At 34.6% G+C, this 16,207-nt stretch overlaps 1 protein-coding gene across 1 annotated transcript in view; it reads left to right on the top strand.

The window, feature by feature from the left end:
- Window positions 1-16,207, top strand: part of MYBPC1 (myosin binding protein C1) — an 81,386-nt gene that overhangs the window by 28,116 nt on the left and 37,063 nt on the right. Inside the window, exons 14-18 of the mRNA XM_039878300.1 lie at window positions 656-822; window positions 1,575-1,737; window positions 9,120-9,226; window positions 9,596-9,729; window positions 14,950-15,109. Of these exons, the coding sequence (XP_039734234.1) occupies window positions 656-822; window positions 1,575-1,737; window positions 9,120-9,226; window positions 9,596-9,729; window positions 14,950-15,109 (731 nt within the window). The remainder of the gene's footprint in view (window positions 1-655; window positions 823-1,574; window positions 1,738-9,119; window positions 9,227-9,595; window positions 9,730-14,949; window positions 15,110-16,207) is intronic.

Below are 16,207 nucleotides of genomic sequence, written 5' to 3'. Positions count from 1 at the left end.
ATATTATCAATTTACATGGAGAAATATACTTTTTCTTTTCATTTTATTCCAGTCAATTTATTGTTATAGTTCCTAAGAAAAATATTTTAGACTGAGAATCACCAATTACTTTAAAAATCAACAAGATTTTTTTTTTGTCAGATGGAAAGTGTTTTCTCAAGTTCTTTGTGAGTAACCTCAAAATTGAAGACTAGAAAATTCAGAATGAATTTCATTTCATTCTAAAATGAAATGCTTTGTTGAGAAATATAGCAAATTACATAGCAGGAATCTGTAGTGATTGGTACAGAGTAGGTTGTTCATTTTAATCTAGAATCATAGCTATCTTTAAAATGTATTAAAATGTTATACTCACTAGTGTTATGTCAAAAGCCCACATATGGGTAATATCTACTTTTAGCATCATCATCTAATTGATCTTTAGTGGAAAGAGGGCTTATGTTCTTTTAATGTTATTTTTAAGACATTTGTTATACTATTAATCTATTTATAGATTGATTTATACATTTTTTAATGCACCAAATAGTTCTTGAGTGTCTGATATCTGCCAGACGCCCTGCAAGACACTGGGATATAGGAAGAATAAGACCGATAAGTTTTGTCTCCTGAAGGGTCTTTTATAAAAAAAAATTTTTAATAATCTATTTTAACCTAGGTTTAAGAATGGTGAGGAGATCACCCCTGGTCCAAAATCAAGATACAAAGTTAAAGTTGAGGGCAAAAAACACATTTTGATCATAGAAGGAGCAACCAAGGCCGATAGTGCAGAATATTCTGTAATGACAACAGGAGGACAATCATCCGCTAAACTTAGTGTTGGCTGTAAGTAAGACTTCCTTGGATGTCTTCCACATTGGCTTGCTAATGGCATTGCATTTGTTCATTCAGTTTCAGGAAAGTTTCAGTCTCTTTGATCTCTTGTGACAATTTTAAATACGTAAAATTAAATTCCCTTCTAGCTGAGTGTCTACGTCATATCAGTCAGGATCTGTGAGAAAAGAACCAACTATTCAATTTAACAATAGGGCACCAATATTGGGAAGGAAGTACAAAAATTACCTTGCCAGACAAGTTACCCAAATGTTAAATGATTAATAAATACTACGTGAATATGGCCCTTTACCTTGAAAGAGACCTGAAATTTGTTTTTGGATGTGATTTCAGAAGTTTTGCAGCTTGTGAGCTATTGTGGAGTGGTGGACAGAGGTTATTTGTAATTGAATGGATAGTGGTAATTTCAGATGTACATGGGTGTGGCTCATATCACATGGGTGAAGTGAAGTAGCTGGTAGATGTTTGAGGTACATTTGTGTGTTTTGTGCAGTCCTAGTTGGCTCAGTTCAGCTGAATACAGTTTTCTGGATTCACCTAGTCTTATGAATTAAATCATGCATAATGAAACATTAAATTTGTGTTATGCTCCATGTGTCCCCTAATATATCAATTGCATTGGAACAAATTCTCATTTTCAAAACAAGCATTAATAGCAAAACTGACTGTATCATTGTGAAATGACACCATTTTGGTCTGTCTGGATTGGGTTTGGCACTTATAACCATCTATTATTTCTGTAGTGAAGCCTCTGAAGATATTGACACCTCTGACTGATCAGACTGTAAAACTTGGAAAAGAAATCTGCTTGAAGTGTGAAATCTCTGAAGCCATACCAGGAAAATGGACTAAAAATGGCCTACCTGTTCAGGAGAGTGAGCGTCTGAAGGTTGTACACAAAGGAAGGTAAACAAGTTGGATGATCCATAAGTCAGAGCTGGTCCCCATCTCTACTTTCTCCACTTCCAAAATTACATATTTGGCAAGGATGTTTGGAAGGTAGTCATAGAGAGAGGCTCTATCTCTGGTTCTTTGCTTCCAAATAGCAAAAGCATATGACTTCTCTGTTGTACATCATGTCTTACCTGTGATCTTGGCTCTGCATCTAACAGTAGGGTGTTTTGTCTATTAAAAACCCACTGATTCTTTCCAGGTAAATACGAGGGTAGAGGAATAATACTAAATTCTAGTTGAGGAATTGGTCATATTGGATTAACTATCCCTAACCAATGCATGTCACAAGAACTTTCCAGAATTTGGGAGTGGGGGAGAGGAAAGGGGTATAATATCCTAAAATCCAGTAAAGATCTAGGGCAGGGGTTCTTAAACTTGATCCATAGATCTTGAAGAGGTCCTGGATGAACTTCAGGGGTCCTCATAAATCCTCTGAAATTTTAAGCAAATTCTGTGTGTATAAAAATACTTGAATTTCTCCAGAGAGTATTCATAGTATTTATCAGATATTCACTGGTTCATGTCCCCAATAAAGTTAAGAAGTATTACTCTTAGGTTTGGTATATAAAGCCAAAGTCAAGATTATTCTTGGTAATTTCTTGAATCTTAAGTATGGCATTAGTGAGGTGTTATCTTTTAGCCTTTTTTTTTAATTATTGTTTTTTCTTTTTTTTAAATTAAGTTTATTGGGCTAACATTGGTTAACACAATTATATAATTTTCAGGTGTACATTATAATGTCATATCTGTATATTCTATTGTGTGTTTACCACCCAAAGTCCAGTTTCCTTTAGCTACAGTATATTTGATCCCCTTTATCCACTTCGCCCTCCTCCTACCCTCCTATATTTGACCCCCTATAGCCCGTCTACCTCTCCCCTCCTCCCCCAACCCCTACCCTCTGGTAACCATTAGTCTATAGTCCATGTTCATGAGTCTGTTTGTTCGTCCTGTCTATTTGGTGTTTTTAGGTTTACATTCCACGTATAAATGATATCATGTGATTTTCAATTTTTTCTGTCTGGCTTATTTTGTTTCATAAGATTATTTCAAGGTCCATCCATGTTGTTGCAAATGGCAGTATTTCATCTTTTCCTATGGCTGAGTAATATTCCATTGTATATATGTACCACAGCTTCTTTAGCCAATCATCTATCGGAGGACACTTCGGTTGCTTCCATTTTCTGGCACCGTGAATAATGCTCCTATGAACATCAGTGTGCAAATGTCTTTTCAAATATGGGTTTTCAAGTCTTTGGGGTAAATACACAGTAAAGGGATTGTTGGATCATACGGTAGGTCAATTCTTAGTTTTTTTGAGGAAACTCCATATTGTTTTCCATAGTGGCTGTACCAATTTGCAGTGCCACCAGCAGTGTATGAGGGTTCTTATTTCTCCACATCCTCTCCCACATTTGTTATTACTTGTTCTGTTGATTATAGTTATTCTAACAGGTGTGAGATGGTATCTCATTGTGGTTTTGATTTGCATTTCCCTAATAGCTAGCGATGTTGAGCATCTTTTTTTATATTTGTTGGCCATTTGTATGTCGTCTAGGGAGAAATGTCTGTTCAGGTCCTCTGCCCATTTTTTGATTGGATCATTATTTCTTTGTTGTTATTGAGTCTTATGAGTTCTTGTATATTTTGGATATTAGGCCCTTATCAGAGGTGTTGCTTGCAAATATATTTTCCCATTCGGATGGTTGTCTCTTTACCTTGTTGATGGGTTCTTTTGCTGAGCAGAAGCTTTTTAGTTTGATGTAGTCCTATTCATTTATTTTAGTTTTTACTTCCCTTGTCTTTGAGGTCAAATTCATAAAATCCTCTTTAAGTCCCAGGTCCTTAAGTTTAGTTCCTATGTTTTCTTCTATGCATTTTATTGTTTCAGATCTTATATGCAGGTCCTTAATCCATTTTGAGTTAATTTTGGTGTGTGGTGATAGACAACAGTCTAGTTTCATTCTTTTGCAGGTGGCTTTCCTGTTTTCCCAGCACCATTTATTGAAGAGGTTTTCCTTTCTCCACTGTATGTTTTTAGCTTTTTTATTGAAAATTATTTGCCCATATAAGTATGAGTTTACTTCTGGACTCTCGATTCTGTTCCACTGGTCCATGTGTCTGTTTTGCTGCCAATACCATGCAATTTTGATTACTGTCGCCTTGTAGTATAATTTAAAGTTGGGCAGAATGATGCCTCCAGCCTCATTCTTTTTTCTCAGAATGGCTTTGGAAATTCAGGGTCTTTTGTGCTTCCATACAAATCTGATGATTTTTTGTTCTATTTCTTTAAAAATTGTCAATGGGATTTTGATGAGGATTGCATTAAATCTGTATAATGCTTTAGGTAATATGGTCATTTTAACTATGTTGATTCTTCCAATCCAAGAACATAGAATATCTTTCCATTTCTTTGTATCTTTTTCTATTTCTTTTAATAGGGTCTTGTAGTTTTCATTATATAGGTCCTCCACACGTTTCATTAAATTTATTCCGGGTATTTTATTCTTTTTGTTGCAATTGCGAAAGGAATTATTTTTTCCACTTCTTTTTCTGTCATTATTAGAGTATAGGAACACTATGGATTTTTGAACGTTGATTTTGTGTCCAGAAACTTTACTGTATTTGCTTATTGTTTCTAGTTGTGTTCTTGTGGAGTCTTTAGAGTTTTCCATATAGAGAATCATGTCATCTGCAAAGAGAGACAGTTAGACTTCTTCATTTCCTATTTAGATGCCTTTTATATCTTTCTCTTGTCTGATTGCACTTGCTAGGACCTCTAATGTTATATTGAATAACAGTGGTGATAGTGGACAGCCTTGCCTTGTTCCTGATCTTAGAGGGAAGGTTTTTAGTTTTTCACCATTAAGTATAATGTTGGCTGAAGTTTGTCATATATGGCCTTTATTATTTTACAGTACTTTCCTTCTATACAGATTTTGTTAAATGTTTTGATCATAAATGGATGCTGTATCTTGTCAAAGGCTTTTTCTATATCGATTGATATGACTATATGATTCTTATTTTTTAATTTGTTTATGTGGTGTACCACATTAATTGATTTGTGTATGTTGAACCATCCCTGTGCCCCTGGGGTGAAGCCCACTTGATCATGGTGTATAATATTTTTAATATGTTGCTGTATTCAGTTCGCTAGTATCTGATTTAGGATTTTTGCATCTGTGTTCATGAGAGATATTGGTTTGTAGTTTTCTTTTTTTGTGTTATTTTTACCAGGTTTTGGTATCAGAGTGATATTGGCCTCATAAAATGAGTTGGGAAGTATTGCCTCCTCTTCGATTTTTTGGAAGAATTTGAGGAGAATAGGTATTAAATCTTTGAATGTTTGGTAGAATTCACTGGTGAAGCCATTTGGACCTGGACTTTTACTTTTTGGGTAGGATTTTGATGATTGTTTCAATTTCCATTCTGCTGATCGGTCTATTTAGATTTTCCAGATTTTCTTGATTCAGTCTAGGAAGACTGTATTTTTCTAAATATTGGTCCATTTCTTCTAGGTTATTAAATTTGGTGTTATATACTTTTTCATAGTATTCTTGTATGCTCTTTTGTATTTCTGTGGTGTCTGTTGTAATTTCCCCTCTTTCATCCTTGATTTTGTTTATTTGTGTCCTCTCTCTTTTTTCTTTAGTGAGTCTAGCCAGGGGTTTGTCAGTTTTATTAACCTTCTCAAAGAACCAGCTCTTTGTTGCATTTATTTTTTCTTTTTTTTTTTTGGTCTTCAATTTCATTTATTTCTGCTCTAATTTTGATTTTCTTTCTGTCTGCTGACTTTAGGCATCATTTGTTTTTCCTTTTCTAGTTTTTTAAGATGAAGTGTTTGGTTGTTCATTTGGGCTCGTTATTGTTTTTGGAGGTAGGCCTGTAATGATATGAACTTTCCTCTTATGACCACTTTTGCTGTGTCCCAAGTGTTTTGATATGTTGTACTATCATTATCATTCGTTTCTATGTATCTCTTGATCTCTCTTTTTATTTCTTCTCTGACCCAGTTATTCTTCAGTAGCATGTTGTTTAATCTCCATGTATTTCTGGTTCTTCCTGATTTCTTTTTGCGGTCGATCTCTAGTTTTAAAACATTATGATTAGAGAATATGGTTGGTATGATTTCAACCCTCTTATATTTGTTGAGACTATCTCTGTGTCCCAGTATGTGGCGATTCTTGAGAATGTTCCATGTGCACTAGCGAAGAATGTATACGCAGCTGTTTTGGGATGGAAGGCTCTGTATATGTTAATTATGTTCAGTTGGTCTAATGTGTCATTTAAGAATGTTATTTCCTTATTGATTTTCTGTTTGGATGATCTGTCCATATCGGACAGTGGGGTATTTAGGTCCTCTACTACAATAGTTTTTTGGTCTGTTTCTCCCTTTCGTTCTGTTAGTAATTGCTTTACATATTCCAGGGCTCCCTGATTGGGAGCATCGATATTAATAAGTGTTAAGTCTTCTTGGTGCATGATTCCCTTTATCATTATGAAGTGTCCCTTAGTATTTTTCTTTACCTTTTTTATTTTTTAGTCTTTTTCATCTGATATTAGTACTGCTACTCCCACTTTTCTCTGAATGCCATTTGCTTGAAATATCATTTTCTACCCATTCGCTTTGAGTCTATATTTGTCTTTGGAGCTGAGATGTGTCTCCTGGAGGCAGCATATGATTGGGTTTTGTTTTTTGATTCATTCTGCAACTCTGTGCCTTTTTAATGGTGAGTTTAGTCCATTTACATTTAGAGTGATTATTGAAATATGAGGTCTTCTTATAGCCATTTATCTTTTGCTTTCTGGTAGCTCGGCATTTATATTGCTTCCTTGTCCTTGTGTTTCTGTTTTCTTTATTTTGGTTGGCTTTTGTGGGTTTTGCCTCTGATTCTTCTTGTTTTATGTTATATACTTCAGTTCTGAATCTTTTGTGTGTAGTTACCATTACAAATATGAAAAGGATAGTTATATATATACAGTCGTTCGTTTTCTTCTGCACGTGCCTTAGCTCCATTCCCCTTTGGGAATTTGGATATTTGAATCCTCCCCTTTTCAGTCATTGTTATCTCAATTTGTCTTTATGTATGCTGAACGTTCATTACTATCTTGCTATAGCAATTCTCTTATTATTATTTAAGCTTATAATGCCCTGTTCTCAGTAAGATTGCACTCCTCTCTTTCTATTTGCCTGATAGTCACTTTTCTCCTAATTATGTTTTTTTTTTTTTTTGATCATTTTGTTTTAGGTGAGCTGACCCCTTTCAGTATTTCCTGTAGTACAGGCCTCGAAGTGGAGCATTCCCTCAATGTTTGTATGTCTGGAAAGGTCTTAATTTCTCTTTCATTTCTAAAGGAGAGCTTAGCTGGATACATTATTCTAGGCTGGTAGTTCCTTTCGCTTAATAGTTTAAATATTTTATTCCATTCCCTTCTGGCTCGTAAGGTCTGTGCTGAGAAGTCTAATGATAATCTAATGGGTTTTTCTTTATAAGTTACCATTTTCTTCTCTCTGGCTGCCCTGAGAATTCTATCTTTGTCATTGATTTTTGATAACTTTAATACAATGTGTCTTGGTGAAGGCCTTTCTGGGGTGAGATAACTGGGTGTTCTGTTGACTTCTTGAATTCCAAGCTGCAGCTCATTTCTTAGATTTGGGAAATTCTTGTCCACTATTTCTCTGAAAATGCTTTCTAATCCCTGCTCCTTTTCCTCACCTTTGCTAATGACCATTATTCTTATGTTTCCTCTCCTGATGGTATTTTTTTGTTCTTGTATTTCTCTTTCATTATTTTTCATTCTTTGGTTTCTCTCTTCTTCCTTCTGATTTATTTCTAGATTTCTGTCTTTGATATCACTGATCTTTTCCTCCATTTGATTGACTTTATTTCCCAAGCTTGCTATTTCATTTTTTAACTCTTGCAGTGTGTGTGTGTGTGTGTGTGTGTGTGTGTATGTGTGTGTGTGTTTATCTCCAGAAGGTCTATTCAGTTCTTTTTGAGAGTTTCAATCTCCTTGCTCTGCTCATATAGTTGTTTTTTCAATTCCTTGAAATTGTTGATATGACTCATTTCAGAACTCACTGAGTTTTTCAGAAGTAGCATCCTGAATTCTCTGTCATTTAAGTTGCATATTTCTATGTCTGTAAGCTTATTTTCTGGAGATTTTTCTCCTTCTTTCTGAGATGCCTTGTCACATTGATTGTTCATGGTGTTTAATGGACTATTTATCTGCCTAGGCATTAATGGAAGTGTATTCTGCTGTTTTTCCAGAAAGAAGATTTATTATATAAAGGTCTTTCTTTAGCCTACTGCAAAGAAGGTGCTTTTCTTTTGGTTTCCAGTAGGTGGCTTGGATCCTGCTTTATATAAAGCCTGAAACATGCCTTTTAATTTTCTTATGGATATTTAATCACACTCGCTATCCTCAGTTTTAGTCCCTGTCAGTGTCAGCAATGGTCTTGGCAGCATTTGCTCAGATTCCCCTGGGCTCCGTGGTGATTGGTCTTGGTGGGTATGGGGGGAGGGCCTCTCTGGTTGGGAGTTGGGGGCTGCAGCTCAGCCTCGGTTTTGCAGACAGGGCCGGTAAAAATCAACTCTTGTTTCTCTGTCGTCCCATCCCGCTTCTCTGCTTTCTGCCCTGATGACTAGGCCCTGCCACTGGCTGCGTGGAAGTCACAGCACTCCCAGGCAGGGCTGCTCAGAGAAATCACTGCAGCTTCTCCTCTCCTTCTCCTCTTGCAGGGAGCTCCAGAGGCTGTGAAAGGCATCTTCTTTATTTTTCCCAATCCACCGCCCGACACCCAGGGTTCTGACCTGTGGTAGCTCTTATGTGCAGATCCCATGCTCAGACGTGCTGGTATGCAGTTTAGGTGTTTTTTGTTAAGTTTTAGATGTTCAGCTTATTGTTGTTTCAAGCGGAGAGATCTAAGGATATCTCTCACTCTGCCATGTTTTTCCGACCTGGGTTCAGTCACGTATACCGTCTAGATGGTCCCCACTGACATGTTGCTCTCTTAAAGTCTGTGTCTTTGAAAATGCTTCCTGAGTAGAAGGTACATTCCCTCTTTTAGCCTTTTTAAAGCTATGAGATAAAAATAGAATAAGATACTCTTCCATAATAAGCAGGCTGTATTCATAGAGATAATTCCATATAGTCCAAAATAAATATTTAATGTGGATCAATAAATAGGATAAGAAAGTCTTCACATTATTCTCTCTCCAGGTTGCACTAAACATGTTAATCCAATAAAGGCCAAGTGTCTCCTCAGTTGGGGTCCTAAGCAATCTAAATCTTTGCAAAGTCTTAGAAATATGTTTTTATCATTTCCTTAGAATCCACAAATTAGTGATAGACAATGCTCTCACTGAGGATGAAGGTGAATATGTATTTGCACCAGATGCCTACCCTGATACTTTGTCTGCCAAAGTTCGCGTTATTGGTGAGTAGATAAAAGAAATCTTTGCAGAGTTGTGTTCTTGTATTTTTGTTTTTGCTCACTTTTCTCTGTTGTACATCATGTCTTATCTGTGATCTTGGCTCTGAATAAGTGTAACATATTCAAAACTATGTGATGTTTAAAGAAAAAAAATACATGGATTGGTATAGATCACTAATCATAATCATTGATTTTTAAGAAGTCTTACAATGAACTAATTTTGCAAGGTTGCATGCACCATCTACATTAATTCCTCTTACATTCTCTTTGGCCAGATAAAACATTCATTACTACCAATGTTTAGCTCTAGCTAACCCAGATATTCACATGGAAATTACTGTCTGATCACAAAGGCCATATTTAATATTCTAGATCCTCCTAAAATCAACCTGGGTGGTCTCGATGCTGACAATACAGTGACAGTAGTTGCAGGAAACAAGCTTCGTCTTGAGATTCCCATCAGTGGAGAACCACCTCCTAAAGTCATTTGGAGCCGAGCAGATAAGGTTTGTTTTACACACACACACACACGCACACACACACACACGCACACACACACTGTCCACCCCATTCCCTGTCCTACATTAGTCAGATAAAAGACGAATACAAATAAATGTACAGGGGTACAGCAAAGATGTGATTCTTTTGATAAAGAAAGCACTAATTTTCAGGTAAATATAATAATCATTCATTTACTTTTCACATTTCTGATTGCCTACTATGTGACCAGGCATGTTTTTATGATGCAGTGAAAAAGAGTCCCATCTTTCATTTTAATGAGTGTCCAGGAGTAGGTGAAAGAGAACTAGACAATGCATTATTAAATATGTAGATGGGCAAAATTATTTTGCATAGTAATAAGTGCTATGAGGATAAAAATAGGCTAATATGATTATTAAATCATTGTGTGGTGAATGACAACAGCTGTTCTTAATGACAACAAGAAACCCATTACATGATGATCAAAGGAAAGAGATTTCCAGGTGATGTCAATGCAAGTGCAAAGGACAAGGGGAGAGATCAAGGTTGATGTGTTGGAGGAATAGAAAGAAAGCTACTGTGACTGTGGCAGAGAGAGAGAGAGAATAGTAAGTTTGGAATAGTAGAGTAGTGCCAGCTCTAGTGTGACTCTATGTCTCCTTGTATAAAATGTTTTACGGACAGTAAAACTGTTCCATATGAAACTATAATTTTAGTTACATGTCATTATAGATTTGTCAAAACCCATAGAATGTGCAAAACCATGACTGAACTCTAATATAAACTTTTGACTTTGAGTGATAATGATGTGTCAATGTAGGTTCATCAATTGTAACAAATGTGCTGCTCTAATAATGAGGGAAGTAATGCATATATAGGGACAAGGGTTATATGAGAACTCTCTGTACTTTCCATTTAATTTTGCAGTGAACCTAAGTCTACTCTAAAAATAATTTCATCATCATCATCATCATCATCATCACTGTCAACATCAACATCATCATCAAGGAGCTGGAGAGTGTTTCCTCCCTTTCTATTTTCTAGAGGGGAAAAAAAATATTATTGAGCTATGGGACAACTTCAAGCAGTCAAATATAGTCTAATTGGAGTCCCTGAAGAGAGAGATAGAAAAGTATTTAAAGAAATAATGGCCAAAATTTTTCCAAATTTGATAAAAACTATAAAATTCAGATATAAGAAGCTCCATAAAAACCAAGCATAAAGAGCATTAAGAAAATGACACCAAGACCCATCATAATCAAATTGTTCTAAACCTGTGATTAAGAAAAATATTTTAAAATAGACAGAGAAAAAGTCACATTTAATATACAGTAGCAAAGATAAAGATGACATTGGATTTCTGTGGAAACAAGGTAAAGTGAAAATACAGTGGGGCAACATCTTTAAATTAAAAAAGTATCAACCTAGAATTCTATACTCAGAAATACTTTTTAGAAATGAAAGCAAAATAAAATTTTTAGATATATAAAACCCTGAATGAAATCATCATCAGCAGTCCTACACTACAAGAAATGCTAAAAAGTCCTAATACCAGATGAAAACATTTTCACAAAGGATTGAAGAGTATAAAAAATGATAACTACATGGATGAACATATTAGAGTTTTTCTTATTATCTAAATCTCTTTAAAAGATAATTGACTTGAAAATAATAACCATGCACCGTGTTGCTTATACTATAAGTGTAAGTAAAATTTATGACAATAAAATCTTAAGGTCAAGAGAGGAGAAATGGAAGAAAGGATTAGGAGGGGTAAAGTAGAAGTATACTATTGTAAGTTTCTTTTCTATATATGAAGTATTACTCTATAATGCGAAGGAAAACTATGAAAAGTTAAGGATATATATTATAAACCTTAAAAGAACCACTAAAATTAAAAAAAAAAAGATTTATAGCTAATAATACAACAAAGGACAGAAAATGCACTAAAAAAATTAATTAATCCAAAAGAAGGCAGGAAAAGAAACATGAAGAAGAGATGGGACAAGTGGAAAACAAATAGCAAGATATAGAATTGCAAAGAGAAATATACAAATTAGAGGTTTCAATACTCTTTTCTCAATAGTTCATTGACCAAGAAGACAGACAATCACTAAGGATATAGAAGATTTGAAGAATACTGTCACCATCTTGATCTGATTGACATTTATAAAACACTTCATTGAACAAACCAGAATGGGCATTATTTTAATATGCACATGGGAAATTAACCAAGATAGACTATAAAAGTCTCGATAAATTGTTAAGAATTCATGTCATACAAGGTATGTTTTCTAACCACAATGGAATTAACTAGAAAGCAATAACAGAGCGATATCTGGAAAATTCCAAATATTTGGAAATTAAGTGACATTTTTCTAAACAACTCATGGATTAAAGAAATAATCACAGGAAAATCGTAAAATATTTATGATGATACTACATATCAGAATTTGCAAAATGCCACTGAATCAGTACTGAATAGCCTTCTATCTACTAAAGAAATGAAATTTGTAGTTAAAAACTTTTCACAAAGAAAATCCCAGGTCTAGAGAGTTCTACCAAATATTTAAGAAAGAAATAATACCAATTCTACACAAACACTTCCAGAAAACTGGAGACTAGAGAATAGGAATATTTCTCAAATCACTCTTAAAGGCCAGTATTACTCTCATAGCAAGATCAGAAAAAGACATTATAAGAAGAGAAAACTATAAACCAATATCACTCATGAACATCGATGAAATTTCTAAACAAAATTTAGCAACATGAATCCAATAATATATAAAAGGGATAATATATTATGACAAAGTAGAGTTTATCTCAGGAATGCAAATGTTTTAACATCTGAAAATCGATTAATATAATTTACCATATTAATAAATTAGGTGGGAAAAGTATGATCATCTCAATAGACACAAAAAATATTTTTAAAGTTTGACAGAATTCAATATCCATTCCTAATATGTCTCAGCAAACTAGGAAGTGAAAAGAACTTCCTCAATGTGATAAAAGACATCCATGAAAATCTTACAACTGTCATATTACTTAATGTTGAAATATTGAACACTTTTCTCCTAAGATCAGGAATGAAAGAGAGATGTCCATTCTCACCACGACTCTTCATCTTTATACTGGAGGTTCTAGCCAAGGCGATCAGCCAAGAAAAAGAAATTAAAGACATCTATATTGGAAAAAAAGAAGTAGAAATGTATGTATTTGCAGATGACTATCATAGATGTAGAAAATTCAATGTACTCTACAAAAAATCTACCAGAACAAATAGTCACAGTAGCCTTATTTGTAATAGTCAAAAGCTGAAAACAATGCAAATGTCCATCAACAAGTGAATGAATAAACAAATTGTAGGATATTCACACAATAAAACACTACTCGGCAATAAAAAAAGAATGAAGTACCGATATATGCAATGATGTGGACAAATCTCAAAATAATTACGCTAAGTGAAAGAAGCTGCACACAAAAAAAGTATTTTTAAAAGCCATTTAAAAAAACTGACAATACCAAATGCTAGCAAGGATATGGAACAGTTAAACTCTTTTACATTGCTAGTGAGAATTCAAAATGGTATATCCACTTCAGCAGATAGTTTAGTAGTTTTTTATAAAGTTAAACATGTCCTTACCGTACAACTCTATAATGCTATTCCTATGTATTTACCTAACAGAAATGAAGATGTATATCCACATGAAAATCTGTACATGAATGTTTATAGCAACTTTATTTATACTTTTTAAAACATAGAAATAACCCAAAAGTCCAGTTGTACAAACATACAGTTTATACATATGCAAACCAACTGCACATGCACTGTACAATGGACTACTACTCAACTATAAAAAGGAATGTACTAGTAATATATGCAGCAACATGGATGAATCTAAAGAGCATCATGCTAAGTAAAAGGCAGATTCAAAAGGCTACACACTGTTTGATTCCATTTAAGTGGCATTCCAAAAAAGGGGAAACTATAGAGACAGTTAACAGACTAGTGGTTCCCAGGAATTAGAGTGTGGGGAGAGTGGGTGACTGCCCAGGAGCATGAGGACACTGTTGGAGGTGATGGAAATAGTCTGCGTCTTGATTGTGGTGGTGGTTACACGATTATAGAAATTTGTCAAAATTCATAGAACCGTATATCTAAAAAGTATGAATTTTACTCTATGTAAATTATAACACAACAACAAACAAAATAAAATATAGAAAACTGAAGAAGATAATGGAACACCACCTTAAATAAATATTTTTCTTTTCACCTTAAAAAAAGCAGAACATCTTTTATAATCTTAAAATTAGAATTTGGCTAATATGATGAAAATTTGTTCTATTATAAAACAAGAATTATGACAACTATTTCAAGTATTCTTACTCTTATTACAATCTTAGGTTATCGAAGATTTATGAATCCTAATCCAGAGACGAAAGAGTAGAGAGTTAACGATAGTTAGTGGCAAATTACCCAGATTACCTAAAATTACCTGGACCGTCTCTGTTTCACCTCTTTGTATATTGGCTGTTCATTGTCGTATAGAAGATATGAACTGGGAATAAAAAAAAAAAAGTAATGCTTTAAATTTCTAGTTTAAGAAAAAAGGAAGGAAAGAAGTGAAAGAGAAGGAGGAGGAAAAAAGGAGGAGGAGGAGAAATAAGAGAACAAGGAGAGGGAGAAATTTTAAAAAATATAATAAAAGTTTCAACCTCACTGTTTTACTCTGGGATTTAGATGTCCACTCTTTCATGTTCTATCAAAAGCGAGGGGAATCAATACTCAACAACTTGTATGGAAAATTAGCATTGCAGCCTTCTTCAAACCTTTTCAATATTTTTAAGTTTTCTAGACATCTAAAGAAATGAAAAAATTACTATTTAGTTTCTGAAATGAATTTTTAAGTTTTTCTGATTTCATATAGAAGGAGACTCTTCTCCTAGAATGACACTCTGCACCCATATTTTTCATCCTCCAACTTTCTCTTTAGCGAGTTAATGGTTAGTGGGCTTTGGAGTCAAATCCCAGTTCTACCACTTCTTAGCTGTGTGGCCATAGGCTACAGTTTTCTCAAATGTAAAATGGGATAATACTTTTGTCCTTAGAGTTGATGGAGGGTTAAACTAAGAGCATGCATTTTAGGCATTCATGCTCTTTCCAGCATGAAACTACAAAGGCACTCTGAAACAGTCCTTGTTGTTGCATAGGTCATGCCACATTTCATTGCTTTCCTCCTTAGGCTATTACAGAGGGCAGTGGCCGTTTAAGAGCAGAATCTTATCCTGACAGCAGCACTCTGATCATTGATGTAGCTGAAAGAGATGATTCTGGTGTTTACAACATAAATCTGAAAAATGAAGCTGGAGAAGCACATGCAAGCATCAAGATTAAAGTTGTGGGTAAGTTCTCTGGATCAACAAGCTTCCAGAACCAAATTGACATGTCTAGATACAGAGTAGACTTTGTCAGCTCTTGATTCTCTCGACTTTGCCAAGTAGCCAACAAAGAGAAATATAGCATAGCTATATTTTATAAATCACTCTTTTTTCCTACCTCGCCACTTCTTTTCTTTTTTTTCCCTTCTTCCTTTCTCTCCTTTCCCTTCGCTTCCCTTCCCTTCCCTTCCCTTCCCTTCCTTTCCTTTCTTCTGTTTTTTTTTGTTGTTGTTGTTGTTGTTGCACGGAGGCTGCATTGTAGAAATGAGCCATTTGGGTTGCTGGTCATTAGCTCTCCACAGTTATATTCCTTTTCAGTGCCTTCTGAAACACAATTGCTAAATAATTTCCCATATCACAATCACTGTAGATGAGTGAGATCTGTCTTGGTCCTCAGCTGACCATCTAAGTGCATTTTTCCTAAACGTGAAACCAAGTGAAATGAATCTAGCAGATTATTGGTGATCCAAGGTCTCATGATCTCTTCTTCTCACTTCAGTTTTCTCTTAAACATATTTCAAATTGACCAAAATTAAGGTCAATTTAACAAGCACTGAACTCTATTTACAAAATGTGGTAACTTGCCGTATTTGACTTGGATTTCTACCAGTCCATATCTTCAGTCTTCCAACCGATGTAAAATTTCAGTAATCGGTCCTTGATTCAGTTCTACTGGAAGTTTACTTTGCAGTGAAAAAGCAAAAATAAAAACAAAAAACAAAATCACATTCGATATTTAGGCAATAATTTCTTAGTATTTTCAAGGTAAAGAACACGAGTCTTAGGTTCCATGTGAGATTTGTTCTCTAATGTTGTGACTGAATACTGAAATGAAGGATTTTTATTTTTCTTTTTATTTGATATACCTCCTCTTATCTCATATGAAGCATAATTTTTTGCCCAAATTAATCATTAAGTGTATTTCAGTAAGCAGGCAAAAGTACTCAGAAACACTGCTTCCATGATTATCATCAAAAAACATATTTTCCAATTAACATTTTTCTTTATACACACTCTCTGTATTTTATTCTATTTTTTTGCTGGCTACAGATATCCCTGATC

This window comes from Pteropus medius, unplaced genomic scaffold (genome assembly GCF_902729225.1).
Source record: "Pteropus medius unplaced genomic scaffold, Ma_sr-lr_union100, whole genome shotgun sequence".
In the NCBI taxonomy this organism is placed as follows: domain Eukaryota; kingdom Metazoa; phylum Chordata; class Mammalia; order Chiroptera; family Pteropodidae; genus Pteropus; species Pteropus medius.
This window is presented reverse-complemented; position numbering and strand designations above follow the sequence as displayed.